Source organism: Leptonychotes weddellii, chromosome 9 (assembly GCF_054177405.1).
Source record: "Leptonychotes weddellii isolate Sample4059 chromosome 9, ASM5417740v2, whole genome shotgun sequence".
Classification (NCBI taxonomy): Eukaryota; Metazoa; Chordata; class Mammalia; order Carnivora; family Phocidae; genus Leptonychotes; species Leptonychotes weddellii.
Genome location: NC_138377.1, coordinates 98,105,538 through 98,133,509, shown reverse-complemented (window position 1 = coordinate 98,133,509; position 27,972 = coordinate 98,105,538). Strand labels below are relative to the sequence as shown.

General features: G+C 37.8%; 1 protein-coding gene, 1 long non-coding RNA gene and 1 other non-coding gene across 5 annotated transcripts in view; 2 read left to right on the top strand and 1 right to left on the bottom strand.

The window, feature by feature from the left end:
* LOC102750267 (uncharacterized) overlaps nt 1–13,198 on the bottom strand; it is a 612,045-nt gene extending 598,847 nt beyond the window's left edge. Inside the window, exon 1 of the transcript XR_014148711.1 lies at nt 13,187–13,198. This is a non-coding gene — a transcript (uncharacterized LOC102750267). The remainder of the gene's footprint in view (nt 1–13,186) is intronic.
* Nucleotides 1–27,972, top strand: part of UACA (uveal autoantigen with coiled-coil domains and ankyrin repeats) — a 95,348-nt gene that overhangs the window by 38,860 nt on the left and 28,516 nt on the right. The window contains exons 1-8 of one of the 3 annotated variants that reach the window (XM_006740990.3): nt 7,543–8,374; nt 10,543–10,676; nt 15,072–15,160; nt 19,444–19,508; nt 20,300–20,357; nt 24,073–24,143; nt 24,248–24,354; nt 27,000–27,181. In XM_006740990.3, the coding sequence (XP_006741053.2) occupies nt 8,336–8,374; nt 10,543–10,676; nt 15,072–15,160; nt 19,444–19,508; nt 20,300–20,357; nt 24,073–24,143; nt 24,248–24,354; nt 27,000–27,181 (745 nt within the window). In that variant the 5' untranslated portion in view covers nt 7,543–8,335. Of the gene's footprint in view, nt 1–7,542; nt 8,375–10,542; nt 10,677–15,071; nt 15,161–19,443; nt 19,509–20,299; nt 20,358–24,072; nt 24,144–24,247; nt 24,355–26,999; nt 27,182–27,972 lie in introns of those variants that run through there. The other 2 variants (XM_031036355.2, XM_006740989.3) reach the window with 2 other exon arrangements.
* Nucleotides 20,364–23,093, top strand: LOC145723556 (uncharacterized). The gene is made up of 2 exons (XR_014148709.1): nt 20,364–22,698; nt 22,913–23,093. It is a non-coding gene; the product is annotated as an uncharacterized LOC145723556 (long non-coding RNA).

Sequence of the window (27,972 nt, the reverse complement as noted above, 5' to 3'; positions counted from 1 at the left end):
CATGAGAAACAGTGTTAATGTTTCATGTGATGAGGCTGAGGAGGTTGTAGGGGTAACACTGCTCAGGGATTTGTAGACTCTGTTAAGGAATTTTGTCTTTGTCCTAAAAGAATAGAAGAGTGCTGAAGGATCATAAGTAGGGTGGGGCAGGGTATATGGAAGGGAGTGCTAGTGGTGGTGGTATGACTAGGTTTACATTTTGGAAAAGCCATTCTGGCTACAGTGTGGAGAATATAGGGAAGGGTTAGAATGAATGTGGCCAGACTCTTCATCACTGTGGTCATCCTGGTGAGGGATGCTGCTAACTTGAAGTAGGGTAATGATGATGGACATGGAAATGAGCTGTGGAATTTGAGCAATAATGGGGAAGTGAAATCCCCAGGATTTGGTGATGGAGGCCCAAGGAGAGGAAGGTATCAAGACTGATTTCTAGATTTCTGTCTTGTACAACTAGATAGATCATGGCTTCATTTGCTGTGTTACCACAATTTGGAATAGGATCAGATTTCAGGAGGAAGAACATGTTTTAGTTTTAAGACACTGAAGAATTGTCAAAAAGATATTTGAATACATGGGCCTGGAGCTTAGAGAAGCTTGGGTTGTGTGTATGTGAGTCAATTGTATATAGATTTTAATTGACAATCATGAATATGAAGTGCTTTATAAACCATAAAGGGCTGCAAGTTGAGTTGGTATTTTCCTAATTTGTGGTGCTATTTCAAACCTGGTGATTTCCTACTCATCCTTCAGTAGATGGTTTAGTTATTTTTTTTCTACTTAACTTCTGACTTTTCTCTCTTTTGAACTACTTCCATACCTTACACATAACTATTGTGGTATTATCACAGTGTATTACGATTATATGCATGTTTACATACGTATCTGTCTGTCTTTTTACACTGTGAGATCAATAAGAAAGTAACTGGGTTTTATTTCTGTGAACTGCCTGAGACCAGGACTCATGTCTGTCTCTCTCTTCCCTATGGTATACCTAACACCCAGCATGTAGCATGGCACATATCAAATGATCATACATATTTGAAAGTTGGGTGAAGTATTTATATCCCTTTATACATAGATGCTCAGTAAATTTTTATTGAACAACTAAATTATCCAATCCTCTGGCAGTTCTTGAGTACTTGTTTTATAAACCTTGTATAAGAGAAAAAACTCTCTCTGCTTCTCTTTATGTTATGGGTTTTTTTATTTTGGGGTTCGTGGATTCCATATTTGTAGGGAGATCAGTGAATTTTTCTGAATATGTGCTTATATATAATTTTTAAAGGAGGATCCATTGCTACCATCAGATTCTTAAAGAGGTCCATGACACCAAAATTATTAAGATTTGTTAATTAGATATTTTTGTTAAATAATTATTTTGACTCCTCTTTGTTTTAAGCAATTTTTATGAAAATTTTACTGTTATCCTGTATATTTCTCTTTGGGATAATAAATAAAAAATTGCCTTTTCGTTAAAACTGGCCATCAATCATTTTAGCTGTAATCTGTTGTCTACCTCTTAAATATAAGTATTTTATATGGATTTGCATATATTTTAAAGTCTCCTTGTTTATTTGCATCTATAAATTTCTTCTCAGGAGACCTTCTATCCTAAATATTGCATAAATGAAGCAACTGTTGGACTCTTGTAGGTTTAAAACATACCTTGATTAGATCTTTTATAGAATACAGATTAAGGGCGCCTGGGTAGCTCAGTTGTTAAGCGTCTGACTTCGGCCTGGGTCATGATTCTGGGGTCCTGGGATTGAGCTCCCTGCTTGGCGGGAAGCCTCCTTCTCCCTCTCCCACTCCCCCTGCTTGTGTTCCTGCTCTTGCTATCTGTCTGTCTGTCAAATAAATAAAATCTTTAAAAAAAAAAAAAGAATAGAGATTAGAGATTAATATACAGCATTTTTAATAATGGTCTTTCTGCATGGTGGAATTATACGTTCTCTATTTTAAAATACAAACTGAAATGTATTATAGATTTGCTACACTGAACATGCATTACTTTTATAACATTTTTAAACATTTCATAATTTTCAAAAAAGTTATGAATTTACAATTGATGTTAATATGAGGGAGTCATTGTCAGAACTTTTAAGTGACTTCCTTTATGTTGATTTGGAGTTTAAAGGTATTCTCCCGTTAGGTCTAGAAAGCAAAATACCTACTACTTGTGTTAGAATGTTCTATTATTCTCTAGAAACAGCTGTATTTTGACATTTACTGTTCATACTTTGGCTTGCTGCATTCTGAGTTTGATGAATCTTTTTTTCAAAAGACAGCAGTCCCTGACTTTAGAAAGGTATTATAATATCCAGTAAACATTAGTGCTCCTTAAAAAACTTGCTGCTTCTTTTTAGAATGCTTTCGTTTGGTATCACAGGGCTTATCTTTGTTAGCTAGCATATGCCTGTGGACTCACCAAGATATGTTGAAATGTTAATAGCTTAATTTTAATCCAAAAAGGATTGAGTAGAAAGGATGTGCTACATTTCCTGCCATATTAATGAGTCCGTGAAGGGTGTTGGTGATAAGCAATATAATGTAATATAGTTTACAAATTTATACACCAACCAGATTTATTGGACCATGTATCAGAAGTGCATGAAATATACAGAAGTTGAGAGGACAGTTTGGTATAATGAATCCTGATGAACCTATAACTTGGCTTGAACAATCAATAACCTATAGCTAATCTTGTTTCGTCTATACCCTCACTGTCTTGTTTTTTTTTTTAATTATTAATCATGTTAATGTTATTGTGAGAGATTGCATTTCTTTCATTTTATTATTTTTATTTTTAATTGTGATAAAAAACATGTACAGTTTACCATCCTAACCACTTTAAGTGTACAGTTCAGTAGTGTTAAGTGTATTCACATTTTTGTGTAATTGGTCACCAGAATTTTTTCATCTCGCAAATCTGTAAAGCTATACCCATTAAACAATAACTCCTTACTTCCCTCTTCCTCTAGCCCCTGGTTACCACCATTTTACTTTCTTTACTTTACCACTATACTTTATGATTTGACTACTTTAGATACCTCATATAAGTGGAATTGTACAGTATTTGTCTTTTGGGGGATTGGTCTATTTCACTTAGCATAATGTCTTCAAGATTCATCCATGTCGTAGCATGTGACAGAATTTCCTTCTGTTTTATGGCTGAATAATACTCCATTCCATGTATGTACCATATTTTGTTTATCCGTTCATTCATCAATGGACATTTGTGTTACTTCCACATCTTGGCTATTGTGAATAATTCTGTTATGAACAAGGGTTTAAAATGATCCCTCTTTGAGACCCTGCTTTATTCAAATAGTAGTTCTATTTTTAATTTTTTAAAATTTTTAATTTTTTGAGGAAATGCCATCCCATTTTCCGTAGTAGCTGCACCATTTTTTGTTCCCACCAACAGTGCACAAGGGTTCCAGTTTCTCAACATCCTTGTCAGCACTACTATTTTGTTTTTTGTTTTTTGTTTTTTTTTTAAAAGATTTTATTTATTTGACAGAGAGAGACACAGCGAGAGAGGGAACACAAGCACGGGGAATAGGAGAGGGAGAAGCAGGCTTCCTGCGGAGCAGGGAGCCCGATGCAGGGCTTGATCCCAGGCCTGAGCTGAAGGCAGACGCTTAACGACTGAGCCACCCAGGCGCCCCATTTTCTGTTTTTTTGATAGTCATTCTTTTTTTTTTTTTTTAAAGATTTTATTTATTTATTTGAGAGAGAGAATGAGATAGAGCATGAGAGGGGGGAGGGTCAGAGGGAGAAGCAGACTCCCTGCCGAGCAGGGAGCCCGTCGCGGGACTGGATCCCGGGACTCCAGGATCATGACCTGAGCCGAAGGCAGTCGCTTAACCAACTGAGCCACCCAGGCGCCCTTGATAGTCATTCTAATGAATGTGAAGTGATATCTCATGATTTTAATTTACATTTCTCTAATGACTAACCATGTTGAGCATCTTTTTATCTGCTTGTTGATCATTTGTGTATTATCCTTGGAGAAATGTCTATTCAAGTCATTTGCTCATTTTTAATTGGGTTATTTGTTTCTTTGTTACCGAGATGTAGGAGTTCTTCATATATTCTGCATTTTAGCCCTATATCTAATATAATTTGCAAATATTTTTTCCCATTCCATAGGTCGCTCTTCCACTCTGTTGATTGTGTCCTTCGGTGTACGGAAGTTTTTTGTTTTTTGATGTACAGAAGTTTTTAAGTTCAATGTAATCCCATTGTCTGTTTTTGCTTTTGTTGCTTGTACTTTTGGTGTCATATCTAAGAAATCATTGTCAAGTCCAATGTCAAAAAGCTTCCTCTCTATAATTTCTTTTAAGAGCTTTGTGGTCACATCTTAAATTTAGGTCTTAATCATTTTTTTTTAAAGATTTTATTTATTTATTTTAGAGACAGAGCACAAGAGGGGGGAGTGGGAGAGGGAGAAGCAGACTCCCTGCTGAGCAGGGAGCCCGATGCGGGACTCAATCCTGGGACTCCAGGATCATGACCTGAGCCGAAGGCAGTTGCTTAACCAACTGAGCCACCCAGGCGCCCCTAGGTCTTAATCATTTTAAGTTAATTTTTGTATGTGGTGTAAGATAAGGGCCCAGCTTTATTATTTTGCATGTGGCTATCCAGTTTCCCCAGCACCATTAGTTGAAGAGACTCTCCTTTCCCCATTGAGTAGCCTTAGCACCCTGTTGAAGATCATTTGACAACATACATGAGGTCTTATTTCAGTAGTTTTCTATTTTATTTCATTGGTCTATGTATGTCTTTATGCCAGTACCGCACTGTTTTGATTATGTAACTTTATAATGTGTTTTGATATTGTTAAGTGTGAGACCTCCAACTTTGGTTTTTTTTTCAAGATTATTTGGCTATTTGTGTTCCCTTGAGATTCAATTTGAATTTTTGGATGTAGTTTTCTATTTCTGCCAAAAAAAAAACCATCGGAATTTTGACAAGGATTGTGTTTAATCTGTAGATTGCTCTGGGTAGTATTGATATCTTAACAATATTAAGTCTTCCAAGCCATGAACACTGCCTTTCCATTTATATGTGCCTTCTCTTAGTTTCTTTCAGCAGTGTTTTGTAGTTTTCAGTGAATAGATCTTTCAACTCCTTGATTAGGTTTATTTTTAATTATTGTATTCTTTTTTTAAAGATTTTTATTTATTTGAGAGAGAGAGGGAGAGCACACGTGAGAGAGCACAAGCAGGGGGAGAGGCAGAGGCAAAGGGAAAGGGAGAAGCAGGCTCCCGCAGAGCAGGGAGCCCGATGTGAGGCTCAATCCCAGGACCCTGGGATCATGACCTGAGCTGAAGGCAGAGGCTTAACAGACTGAGCCACCCAGGTGCCCCAAATTATTGTATTCTTTTTGATGTTATTTTAAGTGGAAATGTTATATTAGTTTCATTTTTGGATTGTTCATTGTTAGTGCATAGAAACACAGTTGATTTTTTTATGTGTTGATTTTTGTATCTTGAAACTTTGCTGAATTTGTTTATTCTAACAGTTCTTTTTCTTGTGGAATTTTTCAGGGTTTTTTTGCATATAAGATCATGTGATCTACAAACAGAGATAATTTTACTTCTTCCTTTCTAGTTTTTAATAAAATTTCCTTTTTTTTTTTTTCGCTTAATTGCTCTGGCTGGGACTTACAATACTGTGTTGAATAAAAGTGGCGAGAATGGGCATCTTTGTCTTATTCCTGATCTTAGAGGAAAAGCTTTCCTCTTCCACCACTGAGGATGTTATTAGCTAAATGCTTTTCACATATGGCCCTTATTATGTTCAGGGAGTTTCCTTCTATTTACAGTTTGTTGAATGTTTTTATCATGAAAGATGTTTGAATCTTGTCTAATGCTTTATATACATCAATTGAGATGCTCATGTGATTTTTGTCCTTAATTCTGTTAATGTGGTGTATTACATTGATCAGTTTTCATATGTTGAACCATCCTTGCATTCCAGGAATAAACCCCACTTGGTCATGGTGTGTGATCCTTATAATGTGCTGTTGAATTCAGTCAGCCCCCTGATTATTTTGATTCTTTTTGAAGTGAAAAGCAGACATAAGCAGTAAGCTAATAAATAAACTTATGATATGATGGCAGATACTGATGAGTATTATGAAGAAAAGTACAACAGGGTAGGAATTTTAAGAGTGGTAGGAGTAGGGGCGCCTACCTGGCTCAGTCAGTAGAGCATGCGGTTCTTGATCTTGGGATCATGAATTCAAACCCAAATTGGATGTAGAGCTTACTTAAAAAAAAAAAAAAGTGGTAGGGGTAGAGTGAGGCTGGGGTTGTTTAGATATGAGGTGTGAGAAGTACCGAAAGGAAATACCTTTTGAGAAAGTGAGAGAAGAATCTACAGGCATGGGGGACAGCAAAGGTGGGACTTAGGGCTTTTGAGAAATATCTGGGAAGGAGGGTGTGAGAGTAGGAACAGGAGATTGTGACAGAGGATGGAGTGGCTCAGGACGTCCACAGTAGAGAAGGGCATATAAATCCTGTCTTCCTGAGCCTTAACATGGACAGTTCCTTACATGGTTTTATTACTTGTTACAGATTTCCTCCTTTTTATTTCCTTTGCCTTTGCAGTCCTATTTCTAGAAAGAATGTGCTTGCTTTGTTAACCAAAGGACAGGGCCTGAGTTTCATCCCAGATTTCCTCTGAAGAAGGGTGAAATAGAGTAGGTGGAGTCTCAGGGTCTAGCCAAGAATCCATTGTGATGGCTAATGTGATTTGGGGAAAAAAATAATTTTCTCAAAAATAATACATTATGAACTTACATATTTTATAATTAGAATATGTGCCTAATATTTTAAAGTTAGTAGGAAGCGGATTGCTTGATTAAGTTTGTAACAATTTTTAAATGGCAGCATGATCTATAGTATAGCAGTTATCTCCTGCCTATAAACACTTGTGTTGGATGTTTTGCATTGCCATGAAACAGTTTTCCTGAATTTGTCTTTTTGGAGGAAGTATAAATGACTGTCATGCTATTGTGGTAATAGAAGGTAAAAAAATAGCCTGGAACTTTTAGATGTTTGTTGTTTTCCTTGATAATGTAAGGAACGTTGGTACAAGTATTGTTAAACGTCATAAAGAATGTAGAGAAGTAGTCTGCTTTGTCCCCAAGTGGAGTTGTATTTACAGTCTGGCCCAGTGTTCAATATGCATTTGCCTCCTTTAGTTTTTAATGTTTATTGTTTTGTAATTCCTGAATCCAGATAATTTGATTTTCGACTGATAAAATATTTATTTGTCATATCAGGCAGGGTGCTACACTCAGAAATTAAGAGTACTGAGTTAAATTTAAAATTTGTTGAAAGTAGTCATCATAGTGCAGTCTATTTAGTGTCTTGGCGGTGCCTCTGGCTCTTCTCATTTCACGTATTAGGAGACAGACTGGCAGCAGCTGTAAACTGAAACCTGCTTGTATGCAGTGAGCCTCATAGGGGGATGAAGGGAAATGGAGAAAATTTGAAAATGTTACTCCGTGCGTGTGTGTGTGTGTGAAATTAAAGTGTGACACATTTGCTTAAAATAGAATTTTATATTCTGTTTATCAAGGCAATTATATCTTCATGATAGATCCTAAGATGGAAACTGGTTTTAAACATTGTCTTGTGGAATAGCCAAATTCGCCTCTTAACAGTGTTGTCATAATGTCGCTCAGTGTATAATAAGCACGTTTTATGATGTGTTTGAGTCATTTGTTCCCTGTAGACCTGAAATTTATTACTCAGAGGAGAAGCATGCATTTACAGTATATTCTTAGCTGCCCGTTTCTGTCACTCAGCTGTCAAGGCCTATGGAATCAGCTAGAACCTGACCAATGGGAGGCCGTCTACCCACTGTTCACAGGCGGATTTGGAGGCAGACAGTTTTATCATGCACTGCAGCGTCCGTGTTACGGTGTCGAGGCAGCAGGATGTAGAGGGCTGTTCAGATTTCCCGGTGGAGTCCCCGAAAGGGACAGCCTCATGGAAAGACAGCTTCTAAACAATAAGAAATAGGAGGAGTTAACAGTACCTGACTTGGGGCTTCTCTTCATCAAGAGCTGCTCCGCAAGGAAGATAATTTGCAAGCGTTATGAAGGCGGAGAAGGATCCCGAAGACGAAGAAAATATCGTTAGAGATCCAAGCTAAGTGTAGCCCAGCATGAAACTTCTGGAACAGGAAGATTTGTAATGAGAGGGACGGATTCACTGGTTAGGAGTTTGTCTGAGGGCGTGCTTTGTGAGCCACAGAGATTTGTAACTTAATGCGAAGTAGCTTGCTGCTAGCAACCAGAAACTAAATCCTGTCTATGATGAACTGTTGGTTTTCTTGTGCTCCCAAGAACAGAGTAGGTATCCCTGCTGTCCAGTGTCACGAAAGATTCTCGGTTAGGCTTTCTGAACTGTATTCTTGTAAAATGTACTACCGTTTAATTAATTGTGGTCTCTCTGTCTCTTATTCTTTCTGATGTATTCGATGAGCAGATTGGGGTTAGTGATAGCAAACAACAGTTCTCGTTTCTTTTTCTGGGTTTAAAAAGCACATAATAGAATCTTAGTAATTGAGCAGTATTTCTGTTAACTGACAGCGGACCGTGATGGAAAACAGTGCTTGGTGATGCGGAACTGAAAAATCCCATGATAATATGAGACTTGGATCATGTTTAATTATCTTCTAAAAAGCCTTACTTTAGGATTTTATAGGGTTTTTTTTTCGTGTTTTAAATAGCTCCTCTCTCCAGCCGGCAGTTTACTTGGAAATAAAGTTGAGATTGTTTTAACTGCAAGGATAAACTTACCAATTTCGAGCAAGTATCTGTGTGTTAAACATGACTTAATCCCTAAGGCATTTGAAAACACAGGTCTCTTAAAAGCCTTCATCTACTACCATTCCCCAATTTAGAGTCTGTAAACTGTTTTGTTTTAAAGCTAAAGAAGGGGGGATGCCTAAAATGTAGTTGATTTTTTGAGCCAGTAAAATAGGGCTAGTCTCAAGAGTTGACAATTCGAGCTTTTGAAGTTAGAAGGAAGTGGGCTCATCTCCAAATTTAACTAATTTGGAAACAACAGTGCTGAAGCCTGTGTAGGTACTTGATCCAGATTCCATTGAAACATTGCTTTTCAGGAGTAGGTTAAAATTTTAATGTATTTATTTATTTTTCATATTCAATTTTCATACTTATTTTCACTTCAAGTATTTAATGGAGACACTGCTTACTTAGCTAGAAAATTGGTGTTTTGGGTTGCTGTTTGAAGGGGATAGGTAATATAAAGTAATCCCACTGATCAAACAGTTAGAGGATATGCTTCATATAAGAGATTCATTTTTTTCTCCCTCAGAGATTTGTTATGCTATTTGTGGACACAGAATTGCTTTGTAAAATAGGTACAACTTTCTTTGTTCTAGAAATAGTCCTGGGCTTAGTACAGAATTTAGCAATAAGTTTATTGTATAATATTTTAAAAGGCTAAAACCTTACTTGGTTAAATAGTGTGTATTTTAGCTCTGGGTTCTACATTTCCACCTACTAAGAAAAAATCGAAGTTATTGGCCTCAGAATGTTTTGCAAATATTTTCTCCAAAGTTAAAAATAACCTTGATACAATTAAAATATGTATCATGTGATACATCCTCCTATTTAAAAAATTGCCTTTGATCTTCCTCTTAAATGCATGTACTTTTTGTTAAAATCAAAAATCGTTTTTAAAAACAATATATGTTGAATGTAAAAAAGAAGAAAATGAAAGTCACTTGTAATCCTATTGTCTTAGGATTTTAAAATAGTTAATACTTTAAAGTCTTTTTTGTTTTTTCAGTTTTTTCTATGTACGAGTTTCTTTTTATCCTAATATAGAAGCTTGATGAATTGCTTTCTCTTTGAGACAGAGAGTGTATGTGAATGTGTGTATGTGACTAATTTGCCTCCATAAATATATTTCCAACAACAAGCTGTGTGAGTGTGTGGATGTCTTAAAATGTGTACAGAATTCCACTGCATCTAAGGTCTTGGGAGATAGGTGACCAGAGCCAAATCTGAAAGCAGGAGTTAGAGACTAGGAGAAGCACACTGATTTTGGAAATCATGGGAAGTCTTGGTTGGGTTTGGCTACTCAGGTCTTTTAACATCCCCGGAGCCTTGACTTTTCTCATCTGTTAAATGGGGATGACAATTTTAGTTTACTGGGGTCGTTTGAATAAATCACGCCTGGCACAGGGTGGGTGTTCAACAATTATTAATTTCCTTTCTTTGCTCTGAAGGCAAAGAAAACAGAGAACATGAGAAACATGCTTTTCTCAAAAGTAGAACTTAAAATAATTCTTGAATGTCATGTGTTTTGGAGAGGCTCTTCTCATGAAGTTAGCACAGCAGGGAGAAGGAAATGTGGGATGCAGTGGAGATTGAGTGATGTATTATGCAGTATTGCTCTCCTTTCTCTTTTCCTTCCTTCTTGAGAAAGTCTTACTAATATAGTATAGAGAGTAGGCCATGTTTATTTATTTTTTTCCTTTTTGTAGCATGCAGCAGATTGGAACAAATATGATGACCGATTGATGAAAGCCGCAGAGAGGGGAGATGTAGAAAAAGTTTCCTCAATCCTTGCTAAAAAGGGCATCAATCCAGGCAAACTTGATGTGGAAGGCAGATCTGCGTAAGTATGACTGATGATAATCACCTCAAGGGAATTTGGGTGGACCCCTGGGACACAAGTGAAATTTGTGAAGTGTGACTGTGAACGTATCAATTTCAAAAGGCTTTATCAAAACCCACACTATAAAATCTTTCAAACATCACTTTCAAACATTATGGACTAATAACTTGTTTTCAGTGTGAAAGATTTTCAAGCTAGAGAGAATACTAAAATACCACCCAGTGGTCTAGTTGTTTAGTCTCAGCTCCCAACCCGTTTTTATATTTGGGTCATTATTTTAAGTGAGAATGTTCAGAACAGAAAGGAAGGCAGAACAGCTAGTGTGGCTTAGGGAGCCACAGGTCGTGATCCCACCCTTTGGTTTTTGGGTCACCGAGAAGGACTACTGGCTTATTTCTGTGCTTAGCTTTTCTCGCACCCCTCCCAATCTTCTTCCCTTCCCTTCCTGTTGAGGATGGGTTAAAGGGTAGGTGTACGTTCTGTTACCGTCCTCTGTAATTGTCGCAGTCAAAACCTTATCTGGGAAACCTTCCAAAGTTAGAGGTGAAAAGTCCCATTTCCTAAAGTTCCTGTCAGTCTTGCATGAGTTTATTTAGAATATTATAACTGGAAACCAGATACTAAATATAGAAATGAATATTAGGAAGTGGATAGTTAATGTTTGATGTAGATCACTACCTTAGGGTGCTTAAATATTCAAGTATATGAAAAATAGCAAAGCATGACATAAAAATCAAGTAGCTTTTTTATTTATTTATTTATTTATTTATTTATTAAGATTTTATTTATTTATTTGAGAGAGAGAATGAGAGAGAGAGAGCACATGAGAGGGGGGAGGGTCAGAGGGAGAAGCAGACTCCCTGCTGAGCAGGGAGCCCGATGTGGGACTCGATCCCGGGACTCCAGGATCATGACCTGAGCTGAAGGCAGTCGCTCAACCAACTGAGCCACCCAGGCACCCTCAAGTAGCTTTTAGTACCAATAAAGTTTGAAACATTCCAATTTTTTAATACTGTTTCAATTTTATCAGGTAGGCAATTTGATAGCTATGGAAACATTGCTTGAGTCCTGCTCCTATTTTTGCTAAATTTTGAGCTATTTATATAGGGCTCACACTATAAGCAGTGAGAATTTAATATCTAAAAGTGACTTTATTTTTTGTGTTTCTTTTTCCCCAAACATCAAGATGTTAGAAGATGAAGGAAATCTTTGGGATGAAAATCGTCAGTGAAACCTTATTTCTTCAGTTCTGCCCATCCATGCTTTGAATGTTTTGAATGAATGGTTGCTTGAGTTTCTGTTCATTTTTTTTCAATCTGAGGTTCAGTTTTGAGTGAAATTATTTGTATTAATGGTCATCGTTGTAAAATCTGGTATCATTTGATGAACTATGAACTTCAGTTTGTAGGATATATGAGTAGTATTAGTCCCTGAGGTTTTCACTGTAGGAAATGGAATTCTTTTAGGATTCATGGGATAAAATATTTTCCTTTTGCTACTCACACACAGACTGTATTCTTCCTTAATTAGAGCATTTCATATTTAGTCAAATATAGGACATGTTACAAGCACACTTTCTGTATTAGAGATAATTATAAAAATAATTTTATTTCAAATGACTATTTTTGGTTTGTTTTACAAGTTTTGAAATTTAAGACCGAAGTAACATGTGCTTCTTGACCTCGATCCAGTTTCAAAAATGAAATATTTGAAGCCTAGCCAAAGTCACTGCAAGGATTTGTTTTCTTCCTGTTCACCTCTCTCCTGGGGAATAGCCCATTGCCAAAGCAAAATGGGGCAGATTCACCAGGAATCCCCACTGCCACTTGGAAATCCAGATACCAGTTCCTGTCTCCCCGTCCTCTCAGGCTGTCAGAAGTGGTATTTGGCCTCCCAGCCATTTTCTCTGGAATCAACAAATGTTCCTCGGCAAAAAATGGCTTCAAATACCAAGCTCACCTCTCTGGGCCTCTGTCCCGCCCTGCATCCTGGCCTAGTTATTTTTCTCTGTCTTGTGACCTCACTGATGCCTTCCAACATATGTTGTATAGTTTATGTAACTTTTCTTGTTGTCGTCCAAGGTCGTCCACATTACCTGGATTTCTTATTATGGAAGCACTAATACACGTCTTGTTGAAAAAAAGACAAAGTTGACTTTTTAAATTAAAAAACAGTATTTCTATAAAGTAATTTTTCAGATTTCCTTTACGACTCTTTGCATACACTTTAGTGATTGATATGTCTTCCTTCTGAAGTCCACTATTTATAGCATATCCGCATTAATAATGCATTGTAGATTTGTTGTGATTTCTGCCCTTTAGTACATCATCAGTGTAATATTGATTTATTTTGAAGAAAGAAGTCTTCCAAATTTTTTGAGCTAAGAAAGGGAAACAAGCAAACAAAAAATGTTCCCTCCAAGATTGTTGGGAGACTAAAAACCTTTGCTTGAAGCAAATTACCGTTTCTCAAAAGGTTCTAATGGTGCATTGCATAGTATAATTCCCTACTTTGGTGTTGCAGAGATTGATACCCTTAGCTTTACAGCAATTTAATTCCACTGTAAGAAGAACTTACTTGATTCCTATGAACATAATATTCCTTTTATTAGAAACATCTCTGTCTCTCAAATTCAAATTATACACAAACCTCCTTTATTTTACTTAGTAGTGCTTGGTCTCTGGTTTGCATTTACATCCATCATAATACTAGTAGAGATACATGGCCAAGTGTTGTAATATCTGGAAATGAATTTGCAACCTATCTCCAGATTTTGTCTCTAAGCATTCAGTTATTCAAGTATTTGAGGGCCCATCATCTGTTTGGTATGTGCATTGGTCTGGGAATATAATAGGAAGGAAAACAGACAAAAATCCCTGCTTTCGCTGAGTTTAGAGTGGGAAGAGAGTGGTAGACTATAAAGAAAGACTATAAAAATAAATCTTGAATTTATGTATCATATTCAAAAATACGTAGTTCTGTATAGAATAATAAAGGCAGGGATTGGGGAAGTTGGAGTCCTAAGGTTTCAGGGAATGGGGAAATGTAAAAATTTTAAATGGGGTGGTCAGGGAAGACCCCTCCTGAGAGTGTGATACGGAGTTTGTCTGTATCCAGGCCCCTTGCTGAGCTCTCGTACATTCTTTATCTCCTGGCTTCTTCACAGTGGTTATTTTTTTTTTTTTTTTTAACAGGAATTCCAGTCTTTTTTATTTTATTTATTTATTTATTTTTTTAATTTTTTATTTTTTTTTAAGATTTTATTTATTTGCGAGAGAGAGAATGAGAGACAGAGAGCATGAGAGGGAGGAGGGTCAGAGGGAGAAGCAGACTCCCCACTGAGCAGGGAGCCCGATGTGGGACTCGATCCCGGGACTCCAGGATCATGACCTGAGCCGAAGGCAGTCGCTTAACCAACTGAGCCACCCAGGCGCCCTCTTCACAGTGGTTATTGTACTTGGTTAGGGTTCAGTTGTATTTTGACCTGAGGTCAGCATCCTTTGTTGGCAAGCCCTACTGTTTTCACTTAGCAGTTTGGATTTGGTGGAGTATAGTCAATCAGTCACTGTCCTTTCTTACGGCACACAAAATAATTCTGTAAATGTTTGTTGATTAATAAAGTGTTAGATGATCAAAGAAACAATGGGGTATTTTCTCTTGCATCTTGAATACCTGATGGCTTAAACTTAGTTTTTAAAACAGGCTTTCCTTGCCTTATTAGGAAGCTTGTCATGGCTGTGTGTGGAAAACTTCAGCTACTTCATACAGGTCTGTGAACGAAGGGGAGGAATTAGGTGGTAGCTGTGGCTACTTTGGGGGAAGATGACACCAGCTCTTTTATGGCTTTCCAAGTGTAGCTTAGTTTGTTGTTTTGAAGGCTTTTCTATGCGAGGTTTAATTTGATAATTCTAAAGAGAAGGGGTAAGTGTTTTGATCGGTTTGGCCTTAGCATTCTGCTAGAACTTCTTTTGTTTTGGCAGTTTCAGTATACTTGACACGAAGCAAAATGATCTGATAGAAATTTTTCAGTGCATTTATCAAGCCCCCAGCACCAGTGCCTGCACTCCCGATTAATAATAAGCTTTAGAATTAATGGTATTTGGTATAAATTTTCTATTATTAAGACTATTAAACATTGGAATAGTCCATTGGTTCTAAGGAGGTATTTCTAGAGAGTGTTGGCTGCTTATGTAAATTTGGGTTAAGATTAGTTTTTCACTAATAAGGGATAGGTTTCTTTTTCCTGGTAGAAAATATAGAGATGTTTTATGTAGCCTTTTTAAAACGTGTGTGTGTGTGTGTGTGTGTGTGTGGAAGAAAAGGTGACATTAGTGTAACATGTAAATTGATGTTTCATAATTTCTATGGCATAACACATATTTTCTTTTTGTTTAGCTTCCATGTTGTGGCCTCCAAGGGGAACCTTGAATGTTTGAATGCCATCCTTGTACATGGCGTTGATATTACAACCAGCGACACTGCAGGTAGGTTGTCGCCATGGTCAGTTACAAAACAGAAAGGGAGGACAAGCCTTGTCCATTGCTAATGTTCTTCAGACCGGAATGTGATTTAGAGAGAGACGTCCTCAGTTTTCTGTTTTGAAATAGTTGAGAACAAGTTTACTTCTGAGGTATCGTCATTGGTCTCGGAGAGGTAAAAGACAGGGAATTGAGGAGACAGGATTGCTGAGCTGATGAGCATTTGGAGACCTGAGGTCCAGTGCTGGTCTTGGTAATATTATAGGATCCTAAAATCTCAGACTTGGAAGAACCTTTAGGGGCCATTTAGTTTATACTCATATACTCTTTTTTTTTTTTTAAGATTTTATTTATTTATTTGACAGAGAGAGACACAGCGAGAGAGGGAACTCAAGCAGGGGGAGTGGGAGAGGGAGAAGCAGGCTCCCTGCCGATCAGGGAGCCCGATAAGGGCTCGATCCCAGGACCCTGAGATCATGGCCTGAGCCGAAGGCAGGAGCTTAACCAACTGAGCCACCCAGGCATCCCTATTTTATTTTATTTATTTTATTTTTTAAATTTTTTAATTTTTTTTTTAAAGATTTTATTTATTTATTTGAGAGAGAGAATGAGAGAGAGAGAGCAGGAGAGGGGGGAGGGTTAGAGGGAGAAGCAGACTCCCTGCTGAGCAGGGAGCCCGATGCGGGACTCGATCCTGGGACTCCAGGATCATGACCTGAGCTGAAGGCAGTCGCTTAACCAACTGAGCCACCCAGGCATCCCTATTTTATTTTATTTTTTAAAAAATATTTTATTTATTTATTTGAGAGAGAGAGCAGGAGCAGTGGGGAGGGGCAGAGGGAGAGGGAGAAGTAGACTCCCTGCTGATCAGGGAGCCCGATGTGGGACTTGATCCCAGGACCCTGGGATCATGACCTGAGCCGAAGGCAGACGCTTAACGACTGAGCCCCCCAGGCGCCCCTATACTCATATACTCTTGACTCTGTGAATCCTTGCTGTCATGAGGTCATTCGATACTTGGTTAGACATTTCTCGTGATGGGGCGCTAACTGCCTTGTAGCAACGACAGCACTACCAAGAACGATCATTAACAAGAAGAGCTGACGCAGCACATGGTACCCTGCTGAGCAGTTCACACACACTAACTCACTGTAGCCTCACACCATCCCAGGGAGGCTGCGAGGCACTGAGCCAGCCATTCAGTAACTGGCCCAGGCTCCTTCAGTGGATGAGCCACAGCCGGAGTCTGTGTCCGTAACCATTATGCTTTATAAGGGAACCTGTTCTGTATTTGGTTACTGTATTTATAAAAAAATGATTTCTTGTAGACAGTTTTTGTTTTTGTTTTTGTTTTAAAGATTTTATTTATTTATTTGACACAGAGAGAGAGATCACAAGTGGGGGCGGGCAGAGGGAGAGGGAGAAGCAGACTCCCCACTGAGCAGGGAGCCCGATGCGGGGCTCGATCCCAGGACCCTGGGATCATGACCTGAGCCGAAGGCAGACGCTTAACTGACTGAGCCACCCAGGCGCCCTTTCTTGTAGACAGTTTTAAGTCTGTTTCTTACTACGCCTTCTGCTTAAACTTAGCTGTACCCATGTCTGTCTTTTAAAATCTTGCAGCATAAGTTTGTCTGCACAGCACAAGATAGACCTCTTCAGTGAGCGTGCTAGTTTTCTCAGGATAACCATTCTCAATTCTCTGGACAGCTTATTTCTCTGCAGTTCTACTTTGTTATTCGGTTAAATATAGGGGGTGACCTAGAACCAGAATTTCCTTAACAACTTTAATATTTTATCTTGTGATTCCATATAGAGACAGATAAATGCATTACAGTTAAACCAGCACTGTGTTTAGAAATGGAAGGGAGGCAGAGGAAAAGAGAGATCTCAGTGAGGAGAATCTTTACCTAAGGATATATCAAATTTTAACTTGAAGACCAAACTCTATCTGCCACCTTTGAATGATGAACAAAAGAATATGTTAATTACTGGGATGCCTGGGTGGCTCAGTTGGTTAAGCATCTGCCTTCAGCTCAGGTCATAATCCAAGGGTCCTGAGATCGAGTCCCACATTGGGCTCCTTGCTCAGTGGGGAGCCTGCTTCTCCCTCTGCTCCCCCTGCTTGTGCTCTCTCTCTCTCTGACAAATAAATAAATAAAATCCAAAAAAAAAAAAAGAGAATATATTAATTACTTACAAAAACATTCCACTGATGTAGAGGAATATTTATAGAAATTTTGGACTAACCATATACCTCTTTAGAGATCTTTAGACTTTATTTATTTATTGTTCTGATTCTAATTTAGACAAGTATCTATCTTATTTTTTGTCTGTATTCTTTCTGCTCTGGATATTTTTGCCTAGTGACTTTTGCCCTCCCTCCTTCGGTGCAGATCAAGTATTTTTAAATGCTTTCCCAGGCACAGCAGACATCATTTTGTATGCTGCATCCTGACAATACTCTGCTTAAACTCTTTGTCTTTTGTTTTTGCTGTTGTTTAGTTATATTTGTATTTGCCTCGTTTTACTATTTTTGTCTTGAGTTGTCCTTTCTTGAGGACAAGGACCTTGTCTTATTTGCTGTAATATTGTCTATTATAATCCAGATGTGGATATTCAGTAACAATTTGATAAAAAAATTTATGTATTTTATCTTAACTCCTTTATTTGCTAGCAGTATGAAAGTATATTGAAAATAACTGTATTTCAAGTAAGTGTGGTTTTGGTTTTGAGGTATTTATGACCCAGGTCTTACCAGGTAGGCACCTTGGGTGTAATTCATAGTGTTGTGCTGTAGATTTGATGTTTCCTTAATTTTTTTTACTGCATTATCTGAAGTGGCTGGATTTGGGTTTGGCTAAGGAAATACCCGACCTGACATTTTTATGTGGCCCATTGTGTTGAACACCAGGGACTGTCCCTACTGTCCTACTCCATACTCTCTCTTACTTTCCATGTAAATGATAGTTTTCCTTGTCACTTTTCACAGTGTAAAATAATTCTAGGAAACTTGTCCATGAACAGTAACAAATTGAAATTTGAAATCATCTAACTTATTTGTAATTCGAGGATGTTTAGGTATAGATGAAGATGTTGTATCTGTACTTGGTTAAAGATCTGGACTCACTGCTGTTTGTTCTAGAACCTGGTAGTACACAGAAGTGATCAGATCCAGGAAAACTTAATCCACTTATCTAAACTCATATAAAAGTGAGTGAGGGTTGAAAGTTGAAGTCAGTGTATTCCTTCATCTAAGATGAACAACACAAATGACTTCCCTTCTAGCAAAAGGGTCTGACAGTGAAGTCAGATCATTTTCTGAGAGGTTTGTGAAGTGAGAGGAAAGTTAAGAGCACAAAAGATTGGCAGATGGAATGGCCTGGTGAAACCCTTTTGTCTTTCACCATCCAATGAGATGTATGCGTAAAGAAATGCAATTAGAAGAAATCATGTTTGGAGGTAGAATGTTGTCTGCAGCTTTACCTTTTTCAGTATTCAGTTAATCTTTCAGATGATTTGTTTCCTTTAAAATGGCACATTTTAATACACATTATATTTGAACAAGTTGTCTGATTTTCAGAGACACAGTCCTAGTGAACTTCGAATTTTATTTTATTTTATTTTTATTCATTTGAGACAGAGAGATACAGAGAGAGAGAGAGCATGAGTGGGGGTTGGGGGGGGGATGTGTGCAGAGGGAGAGGGAGAAGCAGGCTCTCCGCTGAGCAGGGAACCGGATGTGGGACTCGATCCCAGGACCTTGGGATCATGACCCGAGCCAAAGGCAGAGGCTTAATCTGAGTCACCCGGGTGCCCCTGAACTTTGAATTTTAGTTGAAAATTAGTTTCTTTGACTTAGGTCTCTTAACTTCCTGTATTTTAGTGTCCACACTGCCTGTTTAGAAATATTTTGAGAAATCTAGGTATCTTTCTCCCACTCCTATTCCCATTCTCTTTTTCTCCTCTTCCTCTCCCTACCTCCCATCTTTCCTGGCTGACTTTAATTACTTACTCTGTCCCAGGCACCACTCTAGGTATTGGAGATATAGTGGTGAATAAGACAAAATTCTTGCTCTTTATGGGTTTGTAGATTGAATTTTTCTTCCCACCTTCATTGTTTTGGTGTACACATTAGCTCTTACTAAAATATCAACCTGAGTGAAAGCATGCTTACAAATTAAGTATCTTGTCAACTAATCTTGGAAAAAATGAATCACATTTCTATGGAAAATTCACTTGTGAAGAAAATAACTGTTCATGTATATCTTAAATTATTTTTTTGATAGGAAGAAATGCTCTTCACCTGGCTGCGAAGTATGGGCATGCCTTGTGTCTACAGAAACTTCTACAGGTAGTAAAAGTGGCTAATACTCTGGCTTTATTATTTTGACTGCAAATAATAGATGTGTTTTCGGAATTCGAGATCAAAGAAAATAGTAGGTTAATTTTGATTGTTAGCTTACATAATTTCTTTTCCATCATTTGTGAAAGAATGTGAACAATAAAAAGCAAAAACTCTGAGGGAAGTGAATCGCATAACTCAGTGTATTAAAAATAAATAACAAAGGCTTGACCTTCCTGTTGACATTAGCTGGAGACTGGAATTTTCTGTGTCTGGTCTATGACATAAAGTGATACAATATAGGAGCTGTATATTTCTGTATAAACATCAGTCACTTTAGACTATGTGATATCGACACTACTAGTTAAACTTGTGGTCAGGCAGCCACAAAATTCCTTGAACTAGTGGGGCTGAAGAAAGTTTTCAGTTAAAGGGTCCAGTCCTCCATTTCCAGAAACATTGTTACCACTAAGTTTCACAGAAGAACTCATTTGTTTTTCCTGAATCAGTTGTTCAAATTTTAACTCTTGGTGAAAAAAAACCCCCAAACAGTAACAGTTTCTATATCCCATGCTATTATAATGTACCATATGTTTTCCTGTTTGGTGAAAAACTTGAATTTACAGTATAATGTTATTATATTTGTTTCATGTCAAAATATTTAGTGGCTTGTCTAGTAGTCCTTAGGTTTTTTGATAAATGGAATATTTTAAGATTAAATAACAGCTGTTCATTTGAGTCTAGATGTTTAACTTTAAAGTGAAACTCTCCCAGCCGACTAAGTTTCTGTGTTTTAACAGTACAATTGTTCCACTGAACACATAGATCTTCAGGGAAGAACCGCACTTCATGACGCAGGTAAGTGAGGGTTTCACTTGGACATAGCCAGTATTTGTTGAAACAGCTAGGCATTTAAATTAATTTCCAAGTTTTAATATGCATGTGTCTGTATAATTCTTGGAGAAATAGAATATTATGAAGTTTTTGTTTATCCGAATGTGAAATTTATTTGATTGTACAGCTTAAAAAGATTCATTCAGCCAAGACTGGTTTGCTAGATATTAAAAGTCCAAAGATAAGTAAACACGATCCTGCTCTCAAGGAAGCTCTAAACACTGTGTGACTCTCTGTGTATGTGTGGGGAGGGGAGGAGGAATGATTTTTTTTCTTAAAAACTACATTTGCCTAATTAACATGTCTGAATACCATTTTTCTCATCTGCAAAATAAAGTTAACACTACTGCAATAAGTGGTTATAATTAAATTATAAATAGTGCCTGGCATGTAGTAATTTCTAGGCCTCAGTGCTAAATTTCGTATCACTGTAATGTGCTGTATTTTTAAAAAATATACTAGTAATTTCACAGATTTTATTAATCATACTTGTGTATTTAAATTTATCTGCATTATTCTTCAGGTGTCTTAAAGACAGAAGTTAGATATTAAGTATTTTTTGGAATGTACCACAGTCTGACCTCTGGCCTGACTCTTCTAAGTCTAACATTCCTACAGTTTACTGGAAAGCCAAAGTAAAGAAAAGTAGCTACCCTGTTTTGTCATGTTTATGGAATATCTGCAGTAGATCAAGGTGGCCTGTGTTAAAAATGCAATATACTGCAAATTTCCTTCAAACTTTGGTACCTTAATTTATTTCAGCTTTTTTCTTTTTATGTTTTACGTGATAGTTTAATTTTTTACACAAGGTATTTTTTCTTTTATTTTTGTAAAGTGGTGGTATTTGCAAAGCATTTTCATATGCATTGTCATTTGAGCCTCACAATGACCCCTGTGTGGTTTTGGTTTTGAGGAGAAATGCCATATCTGTTCTTCTCTATGGGCCCTAGCTCTGCCTTGTGGGAGGTTCTTACTTGTCTGGTATTCCCTAGGGTCACAGATAAATGGCATGGCAGAGAGCATGTCCTCTGTAGAGGCAGCTTAAGGGCTGGAACAATCATGAGTGTTAGCAGACTGGCCTTCTGGGACCTTGTGTAGTACGGTTCCCATAAAACCTTGGTCGGCTTTTTGGTTTATTTGTTTCCAGCCATTTCCATTTGTCCGTCTCCAAAGTTATTTTCTGGACATGAAGTTCTTAACCCTCCTTTAGTTCTTGTCCTTATTTGTAGAGTCATGACTCTGCCTCATTTAATGGCTGCCACCTCCCAGCCATCTGAAATAATATTCTTGAATGGGATTATAATATCCTTACCATGATGTTTATTCCAAGAGCAGATTTTTTTTTTTTCTCTTTAGTGGGAGTTCCTTGAGAAAAGTTGTGACCAACAACAGTGTTATATCTTGCTGCTTGACATAGAAATGGTCGGCTTCCCCACATCTCTGAGGTCCCAAATATCTAGACACTGTCTATTCCCTTTCATCTGTGTTCATAAACTGGCTGATTCTTGCTTGACCTCATCTCTTTCTTATCATACCTTACTGAAAGTAAGCAGCTGCCAATGTGCACTAAAATTTTGGCCCTTTTCTCTTGCTTCACCTCGAAAGGCCACGTGGTACATCTTCTAAATGATGATGGACGATAGCTCTTTCAAATGTTTTGCCACAGCGTGAGAACAATCACAAGATTTCTAGCCTGAAATATGTTTAGTCATTACCTAGTACTCAACCACTAAGCCAGTGCCATATGATTTAGGTATTCGTTGTAACAGCACCTAACTCCTGATAGCAGTGTTGTCTCAGTTAGGGGTAAGGCTAGGCTGCTGGGACAGAGACACTATAAAATAACACTGAATTAAACAGCTCCACAGAATTGCTTTCTGTCATGTCAAAATCCTGATGTTCAGATGGGCTTGTGCCTCTGTTCCCTGTGGCTATTCAGGGACCCAGATTTCTTCCATTTTGCTGTTCCACCATTGCCTAGCACGTTGTCCTTATCTTTAAGGCTGAAGTTGCTGGCAGGCACTTCTGTTTTCCTGCTAACAGGAAGGGGAAAGGTCATGGAGGAATGTATAAACCACTCTTTTAAGCCCTAGAGTCAGAGGTAGCACACATCACTCCTGTCACATTCCACTGGTGAGATCTAATGCACGTGGTCATGGCTGCATGCAAGGGAGTCTGGGAACTGTGGTGTCCAGGTGAGCCCGCATGTGCCCAGCCCAGCTTCGTTACCGTGGAAGGAAGGGTGATCACAGCCGGGTGGCAGAGGCCACTCTCCACCATAGCACCTTTACTACCGCGGACACCGGTTGGATTCACAGTGACTCTTTTTTTTTTTTTTTTAAAGATTTTATTTATTTATTTGAGAGAGAGAGAATGAGAGAGAGCACATGAGAAGGGGGAAGGTCAGAGGGAGAAGCAGACTCCCTGCCGAGCAGGGAGCCCGATGCGGGACTCGATCCCGGGACTCCAGGATCATGACCTGAGCCGAAGGCAGTCGCTTAACCAACTGAGCCACCCAGGCGCCCGTCACAGTGACTCTTTACTGGTTCAATACTGTAGCTCCAGAATTTATTATGCTTTACATTTTTTTCATTCTTATTTTTAATTGGTCCTGAATGGTTGTTAGTTTTATAATTCCTGAATTAATGTATTCAGTTTCAGTTTCTTTTTTTAAAAACGGGTTCTATATCTTATATAAAAGACTTGCTGGATTAAAGACAGCAGAAATGAAAATTTACTTGATTTTCTTATGTGTATTTGGTTTTATTCTGTGAATTTTCACACACACACAAAAGAATGCTTTGTCAGTACTTTTTGTGGCTAATAATCTAGTCGTGACTCATAATAAATACAGGGAGTATTTATTAATAATAATATAAAAACTTTTAATAAAAACTCATGGGGAGTTGAAACACAATCCCATTTTATGATGTTAACAATAATTTTTTTTTCCTAATACAAATATGAACCCTAGTGTTGGTTGGAGAAGAAGCAGTGTGTGGTTTTACAATATAATTTTCAGCAAAATGACCCTGTTTTGCATCATCAAAGGCAGACATTGCAATCTCTGATTTTAAAAGGAAATATGAATTATATGAGTCAAACCTTTTTTACTGTGACTCATCTATGAAGACCTGAATATGATTCATTTAAAAACAATTGAGCCAACCCTTCAAGGATCAAGTCAGTTCTAGCCACATTTATTTTTTTTAAGATTTATTTATTTATTTATTTGACAGAGACACACAGCGAGAGAAGGAACACAAGCAGGGGGAGTGGGAGAGGGAGAAGCAGGCTCCCCGCTGAGTGGGGAGCCTGATGTGGGGCTTGATCCCAGGACCCTGGGATCATGACCCCAGCCGAAGGCAGACGCTTAACGACTGAGCCACCCAGGCGCCCCTTGATTTTTATTTCTATGTTTACACTTAGGGTAGCAGTATATTGTCTTCTGCAAGGGTAACAATATTCGTTGGTCCCAGTAAATTGTGCAACATTTATAAAATGATCTGGTCTAACCCATTTTCTAAAGTGGGTGCTTATTATGCTAAACTGAGAGTGGAGGTTGTGAAGCTTGGTAGTTTAGAAATTGAAGAACTTATGCCTTATATGGACGTAGCAAAGCACCATGTGTCTTACCAACAGATGTTCACCATTTATCATTTTTCTTTGTTCCTCAAAGCCATGGCAGACTGTCCTTCCAGCATACAGCTGCTTTGTGACCATGGGGCCTCCGTGAATGCCAAAGATGTGGTAAGTCCGTTTATGTTTATAGTCATTTCAACTCACGTATTCTAACTTTTATGTTTTGGCGAGATTTGTTGTCTTAATGCTGTTTTATTTTTCTTGTTGCTTAGGATGGGCGGACACCACTGGTTCTGGCTACTCAGATGTGTAGGCCAACAATATGTCAACTGCTGATAGATAGGGGGGCGGAGATTAATTCCAGAGACAAACAAAACAGGTAATTCTTTTATCACAGCTCCACAGACACCAGCTGGATTCACAGTGACTCTGAAACTCTGCCACTGTGACTTGTCCTTTCCATCCCCCTTTGGATCTCTCTTTCCTTGGAATTAGCACCCACTTTTTTTTTCAAAACATTTTATTTATTTATTTGAGAGAGAGAGAATGAGAGCGAGAAAGCACATGAGAAGGGGGAGGGTCAGAGGGAGAAGCAGACTCCCCGCCGAGCAGGGAGCCCGATGCGGGACTCGATCCCGGGACTCCAGGATCATGACCTGAGCTGAAGGCAGTGGCTTAACCAACTGAGCCACCCAGGCGCCCTCCACTTTTTTTTTCTTTCTCTTTTCCCCAGAGTCTGATGAAGGAAGAAGAGGGAAATAGGGGGAGATAGTAGGGTAAATGTGGAATACAAAGCAGTGATTAGAGCCTGTGTTCAGGTCAGAAAACTGAAGAAAGAGGAATTATATCCCAGTTATTAATTTTAAAGCTTTAAAACAATTTTTAATGAAAAACGGGCTCAGATAAGAAAATGAGGGAGAATAATAAAAAATCTCACCTTCAGTCTGCTTCTTTGTTAGTGAATCTTTTGAGAGTAAAGGTTCCTGCATGTCCTGGAGCTTGACGTTTTTCCGTGTAGACTCTCTCAATGTGTTGGTTCTCCTTACCCTGCCTGGGCATAGTGCTGTCTCCTTCTCTGAAACCAAGTTCATTTCTACACCCTGAGGTTCCCTGCATTTATTTTTGCTTCTGTGTTCCATGTCATTTTAGTTGGTGCGCACTAATACTTTCTCTCTGTAGCTCTCCCCTTCCCCTCCTCTAGGTCCAGTGTATCGTGGCACTGCTATTATAATTCTCATGTTCATGGTCCCAGTGTTTCCGACAGTGATGTGTCTGAAATACATCCCATCTCCTAGTTGGAGCATTACAGTAATTCATAACAAATTTTTGGGATTTTGTAAATGTTTACTAGTAAAATTACTAGTAAAAATTGACTTAACTTTGTTCTTCTAAACATGTATCCTATTCTTTTGTAGTTCACTAGAATTAGATAGGTATAAAAAAAAGTCCTTAGACGTCAATTTTATAGTTCTACTCGTTTTTATTGTTCAGACCTCTCAAAGGAGGAAATTCTTAAGCAGTTAAGTCATTAGTGTGATTATTAAGTAAGTGGCTTTTTTGCATTACTTTGTTTTTGCAGATACTATAATCTGGTTCCAAGCAGGACTAAGAAAGTTGCGTTTAAAAATAAAGTTTAGAATCAGAGAGTGATGATCTGGTTGATCCATGTATAATGCCTTATTTTTTTATAGATCTTATATTTTCCCAAGCATTTTGGAATGCCACACACACACACACACACACACACACACAAATGATGAGGTATGGCAATGTGTATTAAATAGGCTAGGTAGCAGATGGCTTTAAAAATAAATTAAAATGTGGGGCACCTGGGTGGCTCAGTCGGTTGAGTATCTGACTCTTGGTTTCAGCTCAGGTTGTGATCTCAGGGTCATGAGATCGAGCCTTGTGTCTGGCTCCGTGCTCAGCATGGAGTCTATTTGTTTAAGACTCTTTCTCCCTCTCCCTCTATACGCCCCCTAACTCATGCTCTCTTTCTCTCAAATAAATCTTTAAAAAAAATAAGTTAAAATCTTACATTTAAGAAGAAATTAAAAATAAATTAAAACTCTGTGTTTTTTTCTTATCTTATCTATAGCATTTTTTCCCTAATAAAAAAACTTTGTTGGTGGTGCCCGGTGTATATAAAATTGTATTCCAGGCGCTATTGGGGAGTATAAAAGAGAAATAGGATATACATAGAAGAAAAGCAAGAATCCGTTTTCTTACGAAATCCAATATTCACAAAGACCGTGTTAGATATAGGATAAGTTGCTTCATTTCATGAAGTATTTTTTGGTTTCCTCAGCAATAAAAATAGGAATGGGACAAAATAATTTCAAGGGTCCTTCTAAATTTCCGTGACGATTCAATTGCTTAATTGCATTATTGCTATTTTTACTGTTAAGTGTTCCAGTGCTGATGATCCTGTCAAGGCAGAATAAACCAGTAGTCCATGATAATGGGGTTAATTAAGGAAGGTTTATGGAGGAGGTGGGTTTTAAAATTAAGTGTGAAGATGTGAAGGTCTCCAGTTAGGAGAAGGAAAGCTCTTTTAAGGAGAGAAATCAGAACTGAAATCTGATTCTTGTTTTGGAGTCGAAGGGATTCATCGAAGAGGTTTGCATGATGAGGTTCAGTTCATGAAGGGGCTTTGAATAGTTTGGGTTTACAGCTGTAGGTTTTGGGCAGATGGGGTAACAGTATCAGTGATGGGAAATTTTTGTGGTAATTTACTTGTAGAACATAGAAGTACTGGAGTAAAGGAGGTTAGTTTGGTAGTAGAAGCAACACATATATGTAAGTGAGTGATGCAAGGTTTTTAGCTCTGCAGACTAAGACAGAAAGCGAATGTTTTTATAATGTGATGAAGTTAAAATAGAAGATAAAAATAGGAAGTAAAATATAACAAGTATGACTTCTTAAAGTAATATCTATTCTTTAAGAAGGGGGCCTCTGGCAGGTTTCTGAAATATTTTCTTGGGTCTTTCTCAATGTCTTTTATGCTTCTGTCTTCCCTCTTAGAACTGCTCTCATGCTAGGTTGCGAGTATGGTTGTAAAGATGCTGTAGAAGTCTTACTTAAAAATGGTGCTGACGTAAGCCTGCTGGATGCCCTGGGCCATGATAGTTCTTACTATGCAAGAATTGGGGACAACCTGGACATTCTAACTTTATTGAAGACTGCGTCGGAAAATACCAACATAGGTAGGTAGCAAAGTAGCTAGAAAAGTCTAGCTTAATAGCAGCTTTTAAAGACTCAGATGGTGGAACTGCAGGTTGTAAGAAGCAAAGCATTCCTTAGTGCTACACATCATTGGTCTGTCTCCCTCTCTGCCGTGGCTTTGCGTTATTTGTGTTGTAGTGGTCACTTGCTTTGAGGCAGTGCTGTTGTGTATATTGGCTAGTTTATCAAGTAAACCCTACTGTACTATGGAGTAGGTTAAGGAATGAGGAGAAAGAGCCCAATCAAGCGTGTTTTACTAATATATATATATATATTTTTTTTTTGATGAGGAGGGCTGTAACACTTAGCTTTTATACTTAACAAAATTTTAAAGAAAGAATCATTGTTTGAACATGTATATAAAATATTCAACCAGTATTTATCAAATAACCATATCAAGTATTTTTCTATGTTTATTAAAGAGAAATATCCTTCCAGTCTTTTCCCTATGCAGGAAGGAGTAGCCTTCTAGTCTTTTCCCTATGTGGGAAATTGAGGTTACTCGTAGTGAGCTGCAGATTACTTTTTGTGTAATAAATTTTGAAGGGTTTTCCCTCATAGATAAACATTTGTCTATAGTATGATTTTTATTAATGCATAAAAGTCCATATATTTAAGTTTAATTGAATTAACCAATTTTCTGTACATGTCATTTAAGTTGTTTACAGTTTTTGCTAACATACATAACAATTTAGTGACTGTCATTATGCATAAATATTTTAGCATATTTTTATTATAATCTTAGGACCAATTCCTAGAAATTGAATCATAT